General features: G+C 42.2%; 1 protein-coding gene and 1 long non-coding RNA gene across 2 annotated transcripts in view; both read right to left on the bottom strand.

Annotated features, from left to right (window-relative positions):
* Window positions 1–2337, bottom strand: part of LOC117540657 — a 2975-nt gene extending 638 nt beyond the window's left edge. Inside the window, exons 1-3 of the long non-coding RNA XR_004568196.1 lie at window positions 1955–2337; window positions 1054–1140; window positions 1–835 (exon numbers count right to left, since the gene is read on the bottom strand). The exon at window positions 1–835 is cut by the window's left edge and continues 638 nt beyond it. This is a non-coding gene — a long non-coding RNA (uncharacterized LOC117540657). The remainder of the gene's footprint in view (window positions 836–1053; window positions 1141–1954) is intronic.
* The window catches only part of lgals3b (lectin, galactoside binding soluble 3b), a 35183-nt gene that overhangs the window by 12608 nt on the left and 75 nt on the right, over window positions 1–22500 (bottom strand). Inside the window, exon 2 of the mRNA XM_034207419.1 lies at window positions 7888–7909. Within this exon, the coding sequence (XP_034063310.1) occupies window positions 7888–7893 (6 nt within the window). The 5' untranslated portion in view covers window positions 7894–7909. The remainder of the gene's footprint in view (window positions 1–7887; window positions 7910–22500) is intronic.

Genomic DNA, 22500 nt, shown 5'->3' with positions numbered 1-22500 from the left:
ATTTTGTTTATAACACCACTACATTAACAATAAGCATAGGCAAATGATAAATGTCAACATTTAAGATTGTGCTTTTACTCTTTATTTAAATCAGATCTATTTCACATTGAAAATGTGATAACAAGCCACATTGAAAGTTACATCTTGCATTTTATGAAAATTAAAGGTTTCGAATCATTTTATGACTTAAATACACTAGAAAATAAATTAAAGATGTGCAACAACTGTATCAGTAATTAAAATGATATAACTTATGTTCAGGGTTGGGAGGGCTACTTGCCAAAAACACAACCAGTAACTTAAATGTGAGTATCAAGATATAAAAGTAATGTAACGTGATCACTTTATTTTTCTTTTGGATTACCTCAATATCAAATGCAATGCAAATAAACACAGGAGAGAAGAAATATTAATATGATTTTTTTACTTAAATGTATAATATAATACCATAAAGCAGATTCAGGCAGTAGGTGTATAGATTCACAATTAAAGTATTAGCCTACAGAACAGTACCGCTTCCAGAGAAGAGATACAATTTGATTATTTTACAACAAACACTATATGCTCTTTTTAGGTTTTGAATGAGATTGTAATCCTGAGTTTCCCTATTATTAAAAAAAGTAAAACTAATCCGATTACATCTTTTCCTATGTAACTAAGGATTACATTTTCCTTTTTTTTTATACGATCTTGATTCGTGTTAGATGTAATCCATTACTACCTAAGCCAATAAAAGTCATAACTTTTGGAAAATGGTCTCAAGTTATAAATTATGCCTTCAATCTCTTTCACGTGGAGAACATTGGCCGAGGCGTTGCAACTTCCCTCAAGCGTCCTACATGAAAGAAAGATCACGTTAAAAATGTGTGCACAAACTATTCAGTATGACTATTGGAATGTCATTATGCTCCACATGTGGAACAACAAAGGCTTCTTCAGGTGTGTCTTGTATCATAATGATATTGCTCTGATCAGCAGCAAGACTGTTTTCACCACTACCATGGTCTACATCTGGAACCTCCTCATTGCTATTAACAGCCTTTAGTTACTCACCCTGCTTTTCCTTCTAGGCTGTTGTTCTTTGCCATTGGTGAAATAGAAAATGGTGGGCACTGAAATGTTTTTCAGGGATCTCCTTCCCTAATAAAAATAATAAACAAAAACACATAAAATAACTTTTTGAGGTCTGTAGATATTCAACTTTCTTTTGAATAATGTTGTTTTAAATTTAAGAGTGCATTATAAAAGATAATAGAGGGCCAACATGTTAACTATGCAGTTAATCCATTCAACAATTACGTGTTTCCAAGATTTAGATTCAAAGGATTTATGTCATATGCACATAGGCTACAGTGTAGGAATGGCAATGAAAATCATCTGTCCTGAGCTCCTCCAACAATGAAACATAGTTATATAAGACATAAAATAAATTCAAAATTAAATTAAGAATAATAAATGAGTGCAGGCATAAATCTATATACACGTAAATATAAGACATATGCAAGAACAGAATGTAAAGATAAATATAGTAAGATGAAATTAAATCCTTTTTTTTTTACAGTGATAGCTGTTAAGATAAATAAGTTATAAGATGACAACAGATGAATAAATGTTGCTATTACAATAATGTAAAAAAAGGTAATATAATTCATCTGTTTTTAACATAGAGTATGTGGGGGAAATGGCAATTCTCTATCTATGATAAAGAGTCTTTGCATACATTGAAGAGAAATGTGATGGTTTGCCAAAAAAATTCGATTTCTATGTTTCTATACTTAACTGGCAAAATCTTAATTTGGCCTTTAATCAAAAGAACATTACTCATCACTGATGTGCAAGCTGTGCCATAACAATTATTTAGCATTGTATGATGTATAACATGTATTTAATTAGTAACAACAATTTACACTCACAAATGGAACTAAGTTATTTAAAAAAAGAAAAGGATCTGTACCCATGAGTCCGTGCTGAAGTGATGACTCTCAAAGTGTTCACTGCACAGGCGAGAAGAAACGTTGGGGGTCCATTTATTCCTCCGGATGTTCAGCACCCACTGCCTGTCTGGATCACCTAAAGGAAACCTTTATTAAAAAATACATGAAAACCGACCCAAAGACAACAGGAGGGTTAATGCCATATTCACTTAATAACGCATGAACAACTTTTACAAATATTTCTATATAGTCTGTGTTGGTAAATGTAATCTAGGTTGCACATTTCCTGCTGAAATACATGCATGGGCCTACCAAGTTACTGCGTGGCACTTTGGTTTTGATAAAACAGTGTAGTTCCACTATATAAACGTTACATTCATAATCAACGAGACAATATGCAAGATAAATAGCTATTTGTTGTTATTCTTAATGCTTGTCATTCACACGTTAATAAAATAAAATAAGTACCGATACATAGCAGAACAATTGTGGCGATGTTCAGCTTAATAAGCCTTGTTCAACATCATTTCTTTAGCTAATACTATAGAAGGCTGCAGGCGAACCAAGTCCGCGTTTCGCCGTTTAGCTTCGGCGGCCACCACTGGGATAATTGGGTTCCCTTTTAACATTTGCTCCCATTTAGCATTATGGGCGTCATAGCCATAGACTATAAAAGTCTTACCCAAGGCTGAATCATAAACTAAACTGTAGGCCTATATATATATATATACACACACATGTATAAACTGGGTTACGTCCTTAGCTGGCTAATAAGCTACATAACAAGCTAAGCTAACAAGCACACAAACACCTGCTAACGGGGTTAACATGTATAATATTATCATTTTACTCACCGAAAAAAGCTGAGAGTAGACTTCTTGGAAGTTCTGTTAGTACGTTCAAGCGCACAGCACGACATTTTAATTGTCTGGTATTTGTAACAATATTCCCACAATCACCACGAACACGGCTAAAGGGTCAAGTACAGTAACTACGACTAACTAACGTTGTAGCCTCTATGGTTGTAGCCTAGCAGAGTGGAGAAGTTGCTGTTAGCTGACAGTGAGGCATGTACGTGTCCATCAAAGTGACCACGTCCTAATTTATGCAAACACTTTAAGACCTAATATAAATAAAAGGGTCGTGTTAGAAAACAATTCACTCACAGATCCATAATCATGAAGGTGGAATCTAACTATATTGATAATAAAAATGTATGGAGCCAGGGGTAGAAACATGTTTTTTTCTGCTGTAAAATTGGGCATTTTAACATGGGGGTCTATGGAAATTGCTCCTTTCTGCAGCCATCGCCTATCGGCCAATATATGAACTGCAGTGTGTGGCACTTCCGTATTGGCGTCCCGGCTCTTCCCCAGAGTTTGCCGCTTGAGCCCAACATTAGCCACCTTTAGCTTAGCGGTGGCGACGTGAAGTCATGTGACCGTGCTGTAGTTCCTTTATAGCCCAACATTAGCCTCCTTTAGCTTAGCGGTGGTGATGTGAAGTCATGTGACCGTGCTGTAGTTCCTTTATAGCCCAACATTATCCACCTTTAGCTTAGCGGTGGTGACGTGAAGTCATGTGACCGTGCTGTAGTTCCTTTATAAGCCAACATTAGCCTCCTTTAGCTTAGCGGTGGTGATGTGAAGTCATGTGACCGTGCTGTAGTTCCTTTATAGCCCAACATTAGCCTCCTTTAGCTTAGCGGTGGTGATGTGAAGTCATGTGACCGTGCTGTGGTTCCTTTTATTGGCTCTGCACAAGATGGCGTCTATCAACTTCCGGCGGCTGGGTGTGCGGTTGTAAACTTCCGGTCTACGGTGTGGAGTGGTTGAGCGGGTAGATAGCGATAGATAGATAGAGATAGAGAGAGAGACAGCACTGCTGTTCCAGACCGCACACTACTCCACACTCAACCTGGCTGCTGTCCCCCCTGTCCTCAGCTGCACTAAAACAGAGCAGCGATGGCACAAGCCAAGAACCATGGTAAGTACAGTATGTGTTCACAACCAATCCACGGTTTAATGAGTATTTCCTTTGTGCCAAGAGCTGATTTATTTATGTTGCATCAATGACCTTTTCTCAGCAGACATCGCACCACTGATCACCACCATGGCTATAAGTGTGGACGTGCCACTGGTTAACTGCACCTTTGTTCAGGAAGGTAGCCCCATCTCATACCAGCATCCACTTCCTCTTAGCCGGGTTATATTGCGTCACCCAGATGCCCCTCCACCACCACCTCTACCTGTGGATGGCTATAGGCTGGAGCCTATCACCTGTGAGATTGTGTGCAGTCACCAACAGCACCTCCATCTACTGTCACTTGCGACAACATTGCTCATGGCAAGGAAAATCGAGGTGGCCACAAGGGAGCAGAGCGACAGTGTGGAATGGCACCGTGTTAGAAGGCCAAGAATAACTTCTTCCTGTTTCAGGGAAGTATGCCATGTTCGAGGTCAGAGTTCGGCTGAAAACTTGGCACAACGGATTCGGAAGGGAGTGGCGCAAACAGCGTCAATGAAGAGGGGACTGGCACTGGAACCGGTTGCCATCCAGGAATACTGCCGGATTAAAAACACCAATTACTGGCCGTGTGGGTTTGTCATTCACCCAGATGCCCCCTGGTTAGGGTCATCTCCTGACGGTCTGGTGTTTGACCCAACTGAGAGCCCACCTTTTGGACTTGTAGAAATAAAATGCCCAAATGTGAAAAGTTATGTGGACTGTAGCTACTTAAAAATGCAAAGTGGCACATTAAAACTGAAGCAGTCTCATAGCTATTATTGGCAGGTGCAAGGCCAGCTACTACTCACAGGGATGGAGATGGAGTGGTGCGATTTCGTCATTTTTGCGGAGGAGGATATCCTTATACAGCGTATCTGCAGAGACTACGAGGTGGCTAAAACCATTAGGGAGAAGGGAGATTATTTTTATTTGTACATGGACTGATATGCACTACACTACATTAGTGTACCACTCTACATCATACTACATTACTGATCTAACATGAATATTTTACTGTATATAGTTCTTTCAATTGCTAAAACCAGAACCAAGTGTGTTCTATAAGTCTAAAAGATCCTTTACTCAAAGGACCTATGCGAGGAAGAAAGGGGTGTTTATTGGCAGACATTTAATGTCATATGACGTTATTCATTAACAAAAGTTGTGGATGCTAACTAACTTATCTTGCATTGATCTGTTCATCTGTTACATAAACTAGCATTACTTAAATATGCAGAGACTAATTTAAATGTTTAAATATGTATTTGTTTTCCCCGATATAACATCAACCTATGTTTTGTAAAAGTTTATTAAATGAATCTGTAAAATGTTATCATATTGTGGATTTATTATATTATGTATTGTCCTATGTTATTTTTGTGTGCATTTGTTTTGAGGTTATAATTCATTAGTACCTAAACATAGTATGGTACAACTGCTTTTTGCAATGACCACAATGAAATACACAATTGGTTTGGTTTGGTTCGCTGTTCTTTACCTCTCATCATCGATGCTATCTATCGCTAACTATATCGCTATCTGTATGCTATCTATCTTGCTATCTATCTATCTATCTCTATCTATCGCTATCTACCCGCTCAACCACTCCACACCGTAGACCGGAAGTTTACAACCGCACACCCAGCCGCCGGAAGTTGATAGACGCCATCTTGTGCACAGAGCCAATAGCCTAAAATTAGCCTCCTTTAGCTTAGCGTTGGTGATGTGAAGTCATGTGACCGTGCTGTAGTTCCTTTATAGCCCAATATTAGCCTCCTTTAGCTTAGCGGTGGTGACGTGAAGTCATGTGACCGTGCTGTAGTTCCTTTATAGCCCAACATTAGCCGCCTTTAGCTTAGCGGTGGTGATGTGAAGTCATGTGACCGTGCTGTAGTTCCTTTATAGCCCAACATTAGCCGCCTTTAGCTTAGCGGTGGTGACGTGAAGTCATGTGATCGTGCTGTAGTTCCTTTATAGCCAACATTAGCCGCCTTTAGCTTAGCGGTGGTGACGTGAAGTCATGTGACCGTGCTGTAGTTCCTTTATAGCCCAATATTAGCCTCCTTTAGCTTAGCGGTGGTGACGTGAAGTCATGTGACCGTGCTGTAGTTCCTTTATAGCCCAACATTAGCCGCCTTTAGCTTAGCGGTGGTGATGTGAAGTCATGTGACCGTGCTGTAGTTCCTTTATAGCCCAACATTAGCCGCCTTTAGCTTAGCGGTGGTGACGTGAAGTCATGTGACCGTGCTGTAGTTCCGTTATAAGCCAACATTAGCCGCCTTTAGCTTAGCGGTGGTGAAGTGAAGTCATGTGATCGTGCTGTAGTTCCTTTATAGCCTAACATTAGCCACCTTTAGCTTAGCGGTGGTGACGTGAAGTCATGGGACCGTGCTGTAGTTCCTTTAAAGCAGGGGTGGGGAACCTCCGGCCCCCGGGCCTTATACGGCCCGTGAAACCATTTAGTACGGCCCTCGAGGTAATTTATAAACACACGCAAAGAAAACAATTAAAGAAATCTAGACCACAAAATAATTAAACAAGCGAGTGCCCGTTTTCCCTGGTCCTTGAACACAACACGAGCCTAGTGTCATCACGTGGTATATGTCTCGTCTGACAGGGGTGTAGTTCTGACGGAGAGCACCAGAACTCCGCTCCGGCACTTCAGAAATTGCAGTACCCATAAGGAGCCGTACACATGCCGCAGTTTTTGCGTGGATGTGTCTTTAGTTGAAAGCCCAGTGGCGATCTGTTCATCTGTCATACTGATCATACAGTCCATAGCTTTGTTGTTATTAGCATCTGGTTAGCTAGCTATGCTAACGAATATAAGAAGCTTTTTCTACAACCAGTGAGGTAAAGGCACATCTTTATATGATCATTTTAGTTATAAAAAAATAAGAGAATAAAGTAAACAGGTATAAAATACTATATGACAGTAAAAAAAAGTTGTTATTAATAAACAAGAATATAGTTTGAAAGGAGTGATTTGTAAAATATCCATTAAAAAAAAAAAATCTGCTTCCAGTTCTGTTTCATCTGGGTGCTGAGAGATGTATCCATAGATCTCCTAATGTTGCTCTCAAAGTGCACCAGATTGATGCTTTTAACTTCAACATTTAAAAAATATATATATATTCCCGGGAGAGCATGCCCGGACCCCCCTAGAGGAGGTCAGGTCCTCCCCACTTAAATCATGTTCACATGGATAGGAAACTAAATTGCACACATCTTGTGTCCAATATCTTTCTGTTTTGGTGGTCACGCCACAACCGTGCACGTGCATGCATGCGTGCGCGAGTCATGGTAAAATATCTGGATTAAGAGGTTGCTTTTTCTTTGCACAGCATGAAGGAAAGGCGAAATGAATGGGCTGTGATTTTAGTATTTTTAAGCAGAGGTCAATCATTTGTACGGCCCTCGGAGGATGTTGAACAAATTTAAATGGCCCTTGAGAGGAAAAAGGTTCCCCACCCCTGCTTTAAAGTAATATAGGGCAAATTTCGAAATCCAATGGAAAAATCCCATTGGCTTTTTGTGGAGGGAGTCCCATGGATGTATAATAACAGGGGAGTCCTTGTGATGCTAACTTCAGTGCACTACTCTATTAGTCTCGACAGCTGAACCAACAATAGCAATGCTCATTGTTTAGGCTCATAATAACAATGTAAGGGGAGTGACTGTCACAGAAGGCCTAAAGGGAAAAGTTAAAGGGCTAATTTCTGGCTAGGATTAGCAACAGTTTGACCTAATTTAAGTCGGGTAATGATTTTCTACAGTGATATTAAACATTAACTTAATTTTGCAATAAAACCTGCCCTTTCTTTACTTTAGGGATGTAATGTGCTTTATTTTTGTCTGGTTTAGACATCTAAATGAACACATGCTACACAGCTGTAAATATTAAATCACATTTAGGATTCAGGTGAGGGATGAAACTCAGACTTACATTCATGTTGCTCGGCTGTGATCTGAAACACAAAGAAACGTTTGAAAATGACAGGAAAATAAAACAATGTCTGAGGGTGTGGTGGGCGAGTCCCAACATGGAGAATAGAAACCTGAAACTCTTAGATTAGATTAGACTCTTTAATGACCACACAGCCAGGCTGGTGGAATTCGTGTTCAGTGCAGAGTATTACAGCTTGTTCCATACAATTCAACATACAATAAACAGACATCTTCCTCCTCTTCCTCCTACTGTGTGAAGGAGTTTAAGAAACTACATGTCAAATATAAGCTCTTTAATGAGTTCTGCTTTATTTGTAGTACAAACCTCTGACAGTATTAAAGTTTAGTCACCAGCTCAATTCAGCTTGATTATAAAATGCAATATTGCCTGTTTTACACAACACAACCTTTGCACTTAAAATTGCTGTATTTTCTGAAATTATTTGCAATTTCACAGACACTCGTGTGGTAATTCTTCTTTGTAAAACTAGTGTTTTAATTATTTAACTGCTGCATAACTAAATCTGACTTAAATAATTTCAATAAATAATAATAAAATTATAATAACGTAAGCTTAAAAATAAAAAAAATACATACATAATAACAATGATAAGTAAATAAATAAACATTAAATTATACATAATCCTCAATAATAATAAAAATAATAACAAATAATAGCTCAAAATTAGCTGCACCTCAACCAACTAAAATCCTGCTTTGTAATAATAATTTAATAAACTTATTTATCAATGATATAATATAATATAGCATAACAGTCACAGGGGATGATTTTTTTTTACTGATTATACTTTGGCTACATAATTTTATTTGTCAAAGTGTTTCCACAGTATTAGTAGCTGTGATGCCCCTGTGGGTTCATCAGTGGAGAGGGTGTGGCTGTCCTGTCTTGGCTGCATTGATTGCAGTGATTGCATTAACTCAGGGCACCTGGGTCTGGTGCTCTGCAGCTATTTTAAAGCCTCTCTGCTCCCGTCTGCTCTCGCTCTGTTTTTCCTGCAGGCACCCAGCTCTGATGAGTATAACCAATGTGTTGAATTGACCAGTGTTGTGCAAATAAACACCTTTACCTACCCGTTGACATGTTGTGTCTCCTTTTTGTTCTGGCCTTTTGAGCCAGGTCGCAACAAATGGGGTCTCGTCCAACGGGTTATTTATTTAAAAAGTTTGTGTAGTGCTCATTGAGTAGCTGATTCATTGTTGTGGTCCAGCTGTGTGCTGGCTCTGCGCTGCTATTTGGGGGACACATCATGTCTTTTGGGTTTCAGGATGCTTTAGTGTTTGACATGGCATCAGGTTTTGTGTGACAATCAGAAGGTAAGATATTGCTGTTTGTTACGCTTTTGTAAAAGAGATTTTCCCCGCTAGGCTTAAGTGGCGTTTCCCCTTGGGTTCCGTCTGTTTTTGTTTTTTTTCATAGTGTTGTGCGACGTGGTTGGTGTCAGCTGTTTTCGGACAGCTGTCTCGGGGGCACATCCGCGTGATTTCTTGGTGTTACCTGCGTGCAGGTCGCTCCATAAATCCGCCGGGTTCCAGTGCGTAATTACCCGCCGCAAGCCACATGAAGACTAGGTGAGATTAGGAAGATTTTGGTAAGGCAGTTAGGGGGGAATTCTCTGTTGGGTTTTGTCTTTTCGCCCAGGCGTGTTGACAGTTGAGTACTTTGCTTTCTGATTGGGTATAGGCAATATATTATGGCTTCTTTGTCAGCGTTTGTGGATGCGCCCTCAGTATCTTTCTTGGATGGTTGCCAGAAGGCGCAGTTGATCGAAATAGCAGAGCATTATGAAATTGCTGTTGTAGGGAGCAAGCGGAAACATGACATTAAAGCTGTCATCTTTGTTTGAGCGGGGAGTGTTACAGAAGAGTGAGTCTGGTGTGGTAGGGGTCGGGCCAGTAGTGGTTCAGACAGCTGGTTTGACATTCGAACAGCAAAAGGAGCTTTTGGCCATGCAGTTTAATCAGGAGAGATTGCAGTTGAAGTTGGAGCAGGAGAGATTGCAGTTGCAGTTGAAGTTGGAGCAGGAGAAGTTGCAGTTGGAAATGAGGGGTCCGCAGCAGGAGGTAGAGAAGCGTTTAGAGGTGGAGAAGGTGCTGGAGGTGGAAAAGATGAAATGTGAGGTGGAACATGCTAGATTACGGCTGATGGGAGAGGGCAAGTTTTCTCCAGGGGAGGATGGTGGTGCTAGGTTAGCATCAGGCAGTGGCGATATAATTTCTTACTTGCGATTAGTGCCAAAGTTCAATGAGCGTGACCCGGACATTTTTTTCACTCTATTTGAACACATAGCAGAGGCAAGAAACTGGTCAGATTCGGACAGAGTGCTGTTACTTCAGTGTGTACTCACTGGGCGAGCACAGGAAGCCTATTCAGCTATTTGTGGCGAAAATACTTTGGACTATGATAGAGTAAAATCAGCGGTGTTGAAATCTTACGAACTGGTTCCTGAAGCGTATCGTCAAAGGTTCAGAAGTGGGGTCAAGGGAGATAAGCAGACACATGTGGAGTTTATCCGTGATTTAACTTCTCATTTTCAGCGGTGGTGCGCGGCAGCAAAGGTTGCAAGTTTTGACGGTCTTTGTGAGCTCATTGTCTTGGAACAATTTAAAAACATTCTCCCTCAGCGTGTGGCTACGTATGTGAATGAACAGAAACCTCCCACCGCGTTTAGAGCTGCTGAATTAGCGGACGATTTTGTGTTGACACATAAGGGCAGTTTTGCGGAGAAATATTCTAGGGGTGATTGGAAACGTGGAGAAGACAATGGAGATGCCCGTGCAAAGTTTTCACCAGGCTCCTCCCGTAGATTTGCAGGTACAGGGCGACCCGAGGGGGCCAAAGTGGACCAATGTCACTATTGCAAAGGTGGGGGTCATTGGAAGGAGCAGTGTCCATTGCTGGAAACGAAGGGGAAGCCTCGTTTGTCACCACATGCTCCAGCCATGTGTTGTTCTGCCGTGGTGGATAAAAAACCGTTGGGTGTAGGCTCGGACATGGTGCCTGACAGGGTCGGCGTCATGGGGGGTCATTCGCGGGCCATGCCCCCCCAAATTAGTCACTGTGCCCCCCCAACGCAGGGTTGGCAAGCCTTGCCACTTCGCCGTTTTTTTCTTTTTTTAATCATATAAGTGAAAACGTTTCCACTAAAGGTTTTTTGTGTGAAATACATCAGAAATAAATAATACAAATATAAAACACAGCCTGAGGTGTGCTCACTGCTGCTCTCTGATTGGTGTGTTGCTTGACCAATGACCCCCGACCTTTTTTTTGTTATCATTACGTGGCTGAGTGTTTAGATGAAAGCCCAGTGGCGATCTGTTCATCTGTTATACTGATTATACAGTAAAGCCATCGAAAATAATATGATATACAGTACAGTACAAGTACATGGGTTTCTGTGTTTCATTCAAGCTCGGCTCTGTGTGTGTGTGGCACGAGCGCATTTTGTGAGTGCGCGAGCGGTAACGTGGAATGCTGTTAGCATCTGGTTAGCTAGCTATGCTAATGGATATAAAGGGCTTTTTCTACACCAAGTTGGAGGAGAGTCCTCTCCTGTCTCCTGTGAGAGGATCTTATAACGTCAGCTCAGTGAGGTAAGGACTCTCTCAGTGTTTAGATAGTTCACTTTAGTGTAAGTTATCTCAGTGGGTCTCAAACGGTTTGGTCACCATTTATGTAAGTATTTTCGAGGAATACCTTTATATGATCATTATAGTTATTAAAGAGAGAATAAATGAAAAACGGGTATGAAATACTATAGCACAGTAACACAAGAATACAGTTTAAAAGGGGAATGATTAGTAAAATATCCATAAAGAAAAAGTAAATCTGTGTACAGTTCTGTTTCATATGGGTGCTGAGAGATGTAGGCTATCCATAGATCTCTTCATTTTGCTCTCAAAGTGCACCAGATTGATGCATTTAACTTCAATATTTTAAAAATAATCTTCCCGGGGGAGCATGCCCCCAGACCCTCCTAGAGGAGGTTAGGTCCACCCCCACCTAAAACATGTTCACATAGATAAATAAATACATTATAAATTATTATAATTTAAATACATTTGCACACTTTTTATATGGTGGCCTATGTCCATATCAAATCAAATCAAGTTTTATTTATATAGCACATTTTTCAACGATTTTTGGTCGAGCCAAAGTGCTGTATATATAATAAAAAATAACCTACAGTAAAGACACTTTACAGCAAATACAACAGCACAGTTTGTGCAGAATATCAGTATGAGAAAACGACACCCTCTGTCCTTATATGTTTCTGTTTTGGTGGTCGTGCCACAACCGTGCATGTATGCACAAGTCATAGGTGCGCTATACAATAGCACTACACCCTTGCAATGTGTGTGAAAGACAATAGACTTTACAGCATGTTTTTTGAAATTGAAGTTGCGCTGGTGTTTGTGTGTTGGTTGTTGACGGCAGTGTGTGCCCCCCCTTGGTAAATGATTGCCCCCCCATTCGATTTGTTCTAGAGCCGACCCTGGTGCCTGATAAGAAGCCGGTTTGTGCCGACCCGGATGCGGGTTCTGGTTTTGAGCCGTTCATCACTGAAGCGGTAGTATCAGTAGTCGGTAGTGACAAATATGTGCCGATTAAGGTGTTGCGTGATACAGCGACTCATTCATTGTTGAGTCAGTGTTGCCTTTTTCGTCAGAGACAGAAACGGGGGATTTTGTGCTGATGAGGGGCATGGAGATGGGCTTGATCCCTGTGCCACGGCATACAATAGTGCTGGATTGCGAACTGGTGCGGGGAGTTGTGTCTATCGGTGTGCGTCCCGCGTTGCCACTCGATGGGATACATATGATTTTGGGCAACGATCTCGCTGGTAGTGCTGTGTGGGCTGGTGTGCCACCGCCTGTGGTGGTTTCCAGGCCGGTGGCATCTGGGGAGCCAGATGAGAGTGGTTTGCAGTTTCCAAGTGTGTTTCCAGTTTGTGCTGTGACACGTGCACAGAGCCGTAAAATGTCTGCTGACCCACATGTTTCGGAGTGTAGCAAAAGTAATGTGGTACATGTGGTCTCACTGCCTGATCTCCCTTCGTCGGTGTCAAAGGAGGACTGGGTCAGGAGTCAGAGGGACGATTCATCTCTTTCTGCTCTGTGGACTGAAGTGTTGCCGGCAGAGAAGGTCAGAGACATAGCCCAGGGTTACTTTGTTCAGGGGGACTTGCTGGTGCGTAAGTGGGTGCCCTGTGTTGGTGATGCTGTGGGGGAGGCAATTTTTCAGGTGGTGGTGCCGAGTAGCTTTCGTGATGTGATATTGCAAACTGCGCATGATAGTGGGGGACATTTGGGGATAAAAAAAACCTATGACCGTGTCCTACGCTATTTTTTCTGGCCTCGGTTAAAGCGCGATGTTGCAAGTTATATTAAAGCATGCCACATATGTCAGTTCACTGGTAAACCAAGTCAGGTGGTGAAGCCTGCACCCCTCAGTCCCATTCCAGCCCTTGGTCAACCTTTTGAGCATTTGATCATAGATTGCGTGGGGCCGTTGCCTCCATCTAAGTCCGGTTGTGCGTACATGCTTACTATAATGTGCCAGACTACAAGGTATCCTGCAGCGTTTCCCTTGCGCTCCATTTCAGTGAAGCCAGTAGTTAGGGCTTTAACCCAGTTCATCTCCACATTTGGGATCCCACGTGTGATTCAAAGCGACCAGGGTACCAACTTTACTTCCCATATGTTCAAACAGATTCTACAGCAGCTGGGGGTCAGGCATAACCGTGCGTCGGCTTACCATGCCCAAAGCCAGGGGGCGCTAGAGCGGTTTCATCAAACATTGAAGTCCATGCTGCGTGCTTATTGTATGGAAATGGGGAAGGACTGGGAGGAGGGACTTCCATGGCTCATGTTGGCGTCCAGGGAAGTCGTTCAGGAAAGTACAGGGTTCAGCCCTAATGATTTGGTCTTTGGGCATAAGGTGCGTGGGGTGTTATCTGTTCTCCAGGATGGTTTGGTTGAGGGTGAGCCACCTAAAAATGTAGTGGACTATATACAGGGCTTTCGTCATCGCCTGTATGTAGCGGTGGAAATGGCAAGGAAAAATTTAGCTGGTGCTCAGGCTAATATGAAGAGACTCTATGACCGTAAAGCCGAGTATCGTGAATTCAGCCCAGGGGATCAGGTGTTGGCTTTGATGCCACTGCAGGTTTCACCATTCAAAGCCAAGTTTGCCGGCCCGTACACTGTAGAGAGTAAAGTGTCAGATCAAAATTACCTGATTGCTACTCCAAATCGGAGGAAGTTGTCTCAACTGTGTCACGTCAACCTCCTGAAACCGTACTATGTTCGTGATACCGTTGGGGATAGCTTCATGGTTAAAAAGTTGGGTGTGGGCCCCATAATGATGGTTGATTCTGTGCTTTCAGATCGAGGGTTGGCTGAGGAGTGTGATGTTAAGGCACCAGATGAACCTGTTATGTCTGGTAGGCTGAGGAATTCGGAGTCGTTATGCCAATTGGATCGCTTGTTGAGTCACTTACCGGCAGCACAGAGAGATGAATTGGCGGCTTTAATCGGGAAGTTTGTGGTACTGTTCGGCGATATTTGGTGTTGTTTCGGGGATCCCTTTGGGGCCTCCGTCTTAAGGGGGGGGCTGTGATGCCCCTGTGGGTTCATCAGTGGAGAGGGTGTGGCTGTCCTGTCTTGGCTGCATTGATTGCAGTGATTGCATTAACTCAGGGCACCTGGGTCTGGTGCTCTGCAGCTATTTTAAAGCCTCTCTGCTCCTGTCTGCTCTCGCTCTGTTTTTCCTGCAGGCACCCGGCTCTGATGAGTATAACCAATGTGTTGAATTGACCAGTGTTGTGCAAATAAACACCTTTACCTACCCGTTGACATGTTGTGTCTCCTTTTTGTTGTGGCCTTTTGAGCCAGGTCGCAACAGTAGCCTACTTTTAATTCAGTAAAGGATCTGAAGCTCTGGTTTTTTCTTTACACACACACACACACACACACACACACACACACACACACACACACACACACACACACACACACACACACACACACACACACACACACACACACACACACACACACACACACAACACACCTCCAGAACCCAACCCACTCATTTATGCTTTAAATAACTCTACCTGTAGAGGCTTGCATCTATCTTGTAGTCCAATACTAACTGCACAATATTTACTGACACTGAGCGGTGAACATATAACACTGTGCAGACTGCAACATTCTGCTGCAGTAGAATTCACTATTTGATATTACCCAGGGGGCAAAGTCATTTTACAGACATGGAATGTTGTAAAAGGTTGTCCACCAGAAATGATATCTAGGACCTTCAAGGATCACAACCTGGGTGGACAACCCGGTCAACTAGCTACTGGAAAGCTACAGTGAGGGTCCAAACAATGCAACCCCTATATGAAAAAAGTCACAAATTCTGTCTGGATCAGATGCCATCATTCTCTTTCTGATTGAATATCTCTGTGACAGTTCATGGTAAAGACAAACTGAGCCAACCTATTGAAAGAGCAGAAAATAAGCTTTCAGGTGATGCCTTGGTTAAGCCTGTTCTCAATAAGGTCACTAGATGGCGCTGTGCCTTTTTTGTCTCTCCAAAGCAAAATCCATTTCAAGCAATGCACTTGTGGTCCTCTGGATTGTTTGCTGTGTTCAAAATGGGTAAATATACTTAAAAGATTATTTCTATATAACATATCGAAGGGTTTACATTAATATACACAAGGTTTGCTGCCGATGCTAAGTTGAATTGATTCAATGTTTACATAGTTTTCAGTTTACAGTCTGGAAAGCTAAAGGCAGCGTAATTCAAAATGGCCGCCATTTTCTTTGCAAAACCCTTTAATTGAAGGTGTTCTATGTTATAGGACAAGGCAAACTGAGTTAAATTGATCTGGAAGTTGACATTAAGTTCAACTTAATGTCAAATCAATACCCTTTTATTATTTGTGCAAATCAATGTCTTTGTTTTTGTGAACAATATCCTATTTTGATCATGAAATAAACAAAATTCCTGGTGGCAAAACATTTATTTCACATACTCTCTTCTTAGTTGTTAACTAAAAATCAACAGATATGATCAGAAGTTGAACACAAAACAATCATTCACATGGCCCAGAACTAGAAACATGTGAATTTTTTAAGAAGAAAAGGGAGAAAAGTAACCTACACCGAATATACAGAAACCCAGAAAGCTTTTTGCTTTCTATTCATTTTCTGAGTCACAGCTGCTGTCACTGCTCTCAAGTGTGGCAGTGTGTATCCTTCTGCATTTTGTTGCCTGTCCTTGGCAACGGCACCCTATGTACAGTAGCATGGAGCTGCCTTATTCTGACAGCCACATGAGATTGTCTTGTTCATCGACACAGGCCAAGCTGGCTTTGTAGATGGTACCGGAACTATCCATTGTCCAGAGACCATCCAAATTATGTGCATGGGGAGATTCATGGCGATGTGTGTGTTCTTTTCAGGTGCAGCAAAAATGCATTCTCTGTTAGGGGTCGTAGCTTTAGGAACGTCAATTTGTTGTTCAGGAACTTGTATGCTCTCAGTTTGCCCAGATCAGAACCCTCAAAGTGATCAGCTTTGGATGTATATACAGTTATGGTGAGGTCTCGTGCCTGATTGAGGAGGTAATCTGTTATGGCATCGGCGGGGTTTTCACGAAACTCTTCAAGTGCAGGTATGTCCAGACTCATGCTGCTCTTGAACCATGCCCTCTTGCCAGTGAAATATGGATAACTAGTGGTATCTCTACCACTCAGACTGTGGATGAAGGGCTTGGCACAACACTGTGAAGGTCCCAGTGCCACAACCATTTCATGTATAGGCAGGTATATGATGTCTGTGTCATTGGCATACGACAACTCTGTCAACTCCCTCATTCTGGACACTGTAGAGAGTGTGGAGGAAGATCCTAGTGTCAGCCTCCTGCTGTGTTGATTCAAGAGCAGGAACATCCATAACAGACCATGCTGTGAGCACCACAGTCTCTTCTTTAAATCCACCACCCAGGTAGAGATGAGTTGGGCCAAGACCAGGTTCCAGTTGTTCATCCGCACACCTCTTCTCACAAAGGAAGCTCAGCAGGTTTGCTTTGTTAGCAGACACTGCAAAAAACTCCTTTGGATCCAGAGCTGTGTACTGCTCACTGACTTCATACACTTTCGCTGGTTTGGATCAGGCATATCTCTGTTCCTGCTCAGCTGACTTGAGGCTGGTTGTACTGTATCTGTCACAACAGAAGTGTATGATGTCAGTGCCAGGAGGCACATCAATCAGCAGCAGGTGCCTGTATCGCTCAGCGATCACTCCAAATCCTTCACCTGTGTGGAAAGACCAGTGTTGTGTGGCGGACATGGCATCTACGACTACTGCTGTCTAGAGGCAGTCTTTGGGCAGATCAGGGATGCTGCTTACTTTGGTTTTCTCTTTCAAGATCTTCACAAGGCTCGCCTTGGTCCCTGTACTCATTCTGCCATCTTCCTGGAAGAGGGATGGGGGAAGGTCACTGCACTCGTGGTTGCCTATGAAGTCAACAATGTTGAGTTCTCCACCACTGGCAATGATCTGGGTCATGCGCAGAAGGGCAGTGACTTCATTGCTCTTGCAAGGTGAAGAGGTTTTCCCAGACTTCTTTGGTTTCATCCTGTTTTGTGTATGAAAGGTGTTTAGCTTTACAACACTTGTCTTCTTCTGGTCACTGGACAGTGACTCTGACAATGCCTTCAAACCATCTGCTTTCACACTTGTCAGGTTGTCCTTGACTGTGGGATCTGCACACTCACCAGTAGATATATTGATCAGGGATGGTGTGGCTGTCGTGAATGGGTTGGTCTCTACTGCTGCCATGACCTTGACTACCATCTCTGCATCCCTGTTGACACGACTCCAACCAGATTCATGGTGGGGGCTGGAGGAATGGAGGTGCAGCGTAGACTTGAGCTCTGCAGAGATAGCTGCAGTGAGTGGTTTTGTGTAGACCCACTTCATCCTGGCAGCACGATTGAGTGTAATGCCATCCAGACCACTTGCCTCCTTGGCATCTGCATTATATGTCTGCTCCAGAAGCATGTCAGGAGAGACACCATTGTGGTTGCCATCTGCTCTCCTTCCAAAAAATGCACCTGCCATCAGTGCTTCATGTGCCTCAGGGGCTGTCTCTGGCAGTTTCTTCATCTCAGACAAATACAGACGCAAAGACTGCTGCCCATATTTGTAGTGTCCTGCTGCAGTGAGGTAAGGTAGCATCCGTGCTGATTCACAGAGATCTCCTGCCCAGTAACCTTCCCGCTGGTAGTAGATGAACCTGTGGAATGTCTGACATCTCCAGAAAGATTGACCAGAAAACTGCAGAGATTCCTGGAAAAGTAACATCTGTTCTTGTAGGATTGATATATGTGGACGTGACATCTGGATGATCACCAACTTCTCAGTAGCAGTGGTGTCTTTCTCAAACAACATCTTCACAACATTTTCTACTTGTGACTGCCAGTGTTGTGTTTCTCTGTCTGCTGCACATCCCTCAAATGCTTGCCAGTACAAGCGCCACATGGCCTCACTGAGGATCCTGAGAGCATGCATGGTTTGGTAGTAGTCAGCCTTCTCACCAAACATCTTCTTAGCAGTCCCTTCCTGAAACAGACCAGCTGCAACAAGAATATCCTCTGCACCTGCATCCCTGATGATTTTGCAAACAGCCTTCATGTGTTAGGGAATAATTCTCCTGGACTCCTAGATATCTAACCTTTTTGCCCTTTGACGTTTATGACCAACCCTGACGTCTGTTATCTCCCTTAAGGAAAGGGGCTGCTTCAGCCATATGTTGTTGTTCCCATTTTATGACCGGGCAACTCTCGGTCACAGATGGTTTATTGTTGTGAGAACGCTGAAACACTTCCTTCTCGGTGTTTGTGGACTCCAAGGTGTGAAATCTTCGAGGCCATAAGTGTCAGACGCAAGTAATTCAGTGTTCCCAGCTGTTTAGGCTATCTCCTCAAATATGTTGATTACTCTGTGAACCAGTTAACAGGTCTAGCAAGAGAGAGGCGCTTCAGAATTGACGTGGAAACTCTCCCGTGAAGTCAGAACCTCTGGCTCGTGACTTGTGATGTGAATTCTCCGGCCGAAGATCCAAATAAATCATCAGTGTTTGACATCAAAGCTCCTGCTCTCCCCGTGTCTCCTTCATGAGTCGGTGACTCCCACTGCATTGCTACACAGAAGTTTCCCCCACATCATGTAGTTATGAGCTTGGTGAAATCCCCCCAGCAGCAGGACTACATTGCAGAACTCATCTCTGTGCTTGTCTCTGATGGCAACTCATATGTTCATATGTAGCCTGATCTCCAATGATAATGGTATACTTGTCTCCCAGTGCATGCGATGTCTTGACCAGCCGTTTCATTTCTTCATTCAGAACAGCAGGATCAGTTAGAGATGCTGGGATGAGAGGAAGATAGCCAATGATACTGGCCGGTCTGTGTGGGTGGAGGTCTGCACAGAAGGCAGAAAAGCCAGGCAGTCCTGCTTCTGCATCTGGAGGAGCATCCAGCAATTCTGAAGTTGTAACCATTCTTGCAAGATGCCACATAAGTAACAGGTCTTCAGCTGTGCCATCTGAGGAAGTATCCAGACTCTCTAGCTTCTCAATATGCTCAAGTGACCTGGACCTCTGCCTGTCTTTAGCTGAGACGTGTCACATGGGAGCAGGTAGGTCAGTAACATCTGAGAGAGTCTTCTTTCTGTCCGAGGTAGAAGTGGGGAGTCTGGCACCCTCCTGGACCCGCACAATCTTTTGGTTTTCAATTATGATTGCAGTGGTGGCATTCAAACTCCCACCCTCCAGTGTCTTCTTCTTCCAGTCCAGATTGTCCATAGCAAACACATGGGGGATCTCGCTGTTTTTCATCATGGTCTCTGGGATGTAAACACCATCCGTTTCAACCTGCTGCATGACCTTCTAACTTTGTGCTGTTAGTTATTTTGTGTTCAACTTCTGATCATATCTGTTGATTTTTAGTTAACAACTAAGAAGAGAGTATGTGAAATAAATGTTTTGCCACCAGGAATTTTGTTTATTTCATGATCAAAATAGGATATTGTTCACAAAAACAAAGACATTGATTTGCACAAATAATAAAAGGGTATTGATTTGACATTAAGTTGAACTTAATGTCAACTTCCAGATCAATTTAACTCTGTTTGCCTTGTCCTAGAACATAGAAAACCTTCAATTAAAGGGTTTTGCAAAGAAAATGGCGGCCATTTTGAATTACGCTGCCTTTAGCTTTCCAGACTGTAAACTGAAAAATCTGTAAACATTGAATCAATTCAACTTAGCATCGGCAGCAAACCTTGTGTATATTAATGTAAACCCTTCGATATGTTATATAGAAATAATCTTTTAAGTATATTTACCCATTTTGAACACAGCAAACAATCCAGAGGACCACAAGCGTATTGCTTGAAATGGATTTTTCTTTGGAGAGACAAAAAAGGCACAGCGCCATCTAGTGACCTTATTGAGAACAGGCTTAACCAAGGCATCACCTGAAAGCTTATTTTCTGCTCTTTCAATAGGTTGGCTCAGTTTGTCTTTACCATGCACTGTCACAGAGATATTCAATCAGAAAGAGAATGATGGCATCTGATCCAGACAGAATTTGTGACTTTTTTCATATAGGGGTTGCATTGTTTGGACCCTCACTGTAGCTTTCCAGTAGCTAGTTGACCGGGTTGTCCACCCAGGTTGTGATCCTTGAAGGTCCTAGATATCATTTCTGGTGGACAACCTTTTACAACATTCCATGTCTGATTTCCTAAAAAATTGGGTTTTGCCCCCTGGGCATATAACAACATTCCTGACAACAGACCTCAATAGTCATCTTTTATGGTGTACATGCCTTTTTAATAACATTTTTGAATGGAACATTCAAAAATCAAAATAACTATAACTTAAATATACATGACCTCTTAAATTAAAATAAAGTGAACATTAACACCAATATTATAATTTATAAAATGCTATAACAAGAAAAATAACATAAGCAGCAGATTTTTTAATTAAATATACATACCAACTACAAAAAATAAGCGGGTATTAAAGTGTAAACGGACAACAAAACGGAAATGGAAATGAAAAGTATTTTTCTCATCATGCATCTTGTGTGTAGTGATCCAATATCGTTACCATAGCCTTGCCCTTTAACAGTTATTACGAGCCCTTGCTCAGCCTTACTTCACCAAGAGCCCAGCGCCTAGCCTTCTTACAGGCAAAGTCACTGATCAAGTCCTTGAAGTCCAGCTTTCTAGCCAACTAGCTTTCAATGGACAGCATGGCAAGACTGCAAAGCCTTATGGGGGGGTCAGGGCTGAGGAGCCTAAATATGGATCTGTTGGTCCTGGCACCAGGGGGAGGGACAACTGATTTATATGAATAGCTGCTAAAAATGTACCTGCATTTATTAAATGTCAGGCTAAAAGAGGAAGTGAAATTAAAAACCTCTGACTTTTCTGTGAAGATATTAACAGTACTTAATGTCAGCAAAACATTACAATTATTATTTACAATGGACTAAGCTTAGCTAACAGACCATTTAGTCCCTCTCTCTTGTCTTTCTCTCCTTTCTTTTCTTTCTTGAAAGCCTGACTTTGTTAGTCGTTGAGACATCGTACACACGTAAGTACTAGCATCCCTCCTCACATGCTCTCACTCTGCTAGAAAGGGCCCCGCACAGCGTTTGGAGGCAGGACCAAACCATTACATGTAAATAGAGGGGGGTGTTCGATGCTTTGGATAATTAACTTTTGGAAGAAAACAAGTTAAATGAATCGTAAGTTTAGTGAGTACATTATTAATATGACGTTATTTTAATGTTAATTATTGATGAAAGGTTACTTACATTTTTTTTCTTAATGTTCTAAAAATATTTGGGGCCCCTGTCAGTCACGTGCCCTTAGAATCGTCCTAACTTTTCACCCCCTTACTGCGCCCCTGCACACACACCCACACGACACGCGATCCACAGAGCTGCGTTTACTGTTTGCTTCCTCAAACTGTCAGCAGACTCTCCCAACAGTAATTGTTTTTGCATTAACTGTATTTAATTTGCTGTACATTAGTATGTCCATGTTGCTGTTACTTGTACACTAAACTGCAACATTGATATGCATCGCATCACATCAATCAATATGATAAAAATCATGATATAATGAAAAGAAAAACAAACCGTAGCAAAACACAACAACTGGATATTTGGCTGAACATTGAAGTACATTTACGTTAGGTAGGCTACTTGAAGTACCTTTTGCTGATAATACTCAAATACTTTTACTTCAAACTCAGCAAGTAAACAAGTGAAATATGATCTGTACATCAAATGACCAACACAACAACACCATACACCATTTCTATCCACAGAAAACGTTTCTTCTTCAGTGTTAAGGAAGTAGGCAGAAACCAACACTACATTTTTTAGTTTTCACGAGAAGTATCAGGTTTCAGATTTACTTCCTGCTTCGTCTTAGTGGTTTTAAAACATCGTCAGAGGAAGATGAAGAAGAACAGACCTTTCAGAATAAAGTCTGA

This window comes from Gymnodraco acuticeps, unplaced genomic scaffold (assembly GCF_902827175.1).
Source record: "Gymnodraco acuticeps unplaced genomic scaffold, fGymAcu1.1, whole genome shotgun sequence".
Lineage (NCBI taxonomy): Eukaryota > Metazoa > Chordata > Actinopteri > Perciformes > Bathydraconidae > Gymnodraco > Gymnodraco acuticeps.
This window is presented reverse-complemented; position numbering and strand designations above follow the sequence as displayed.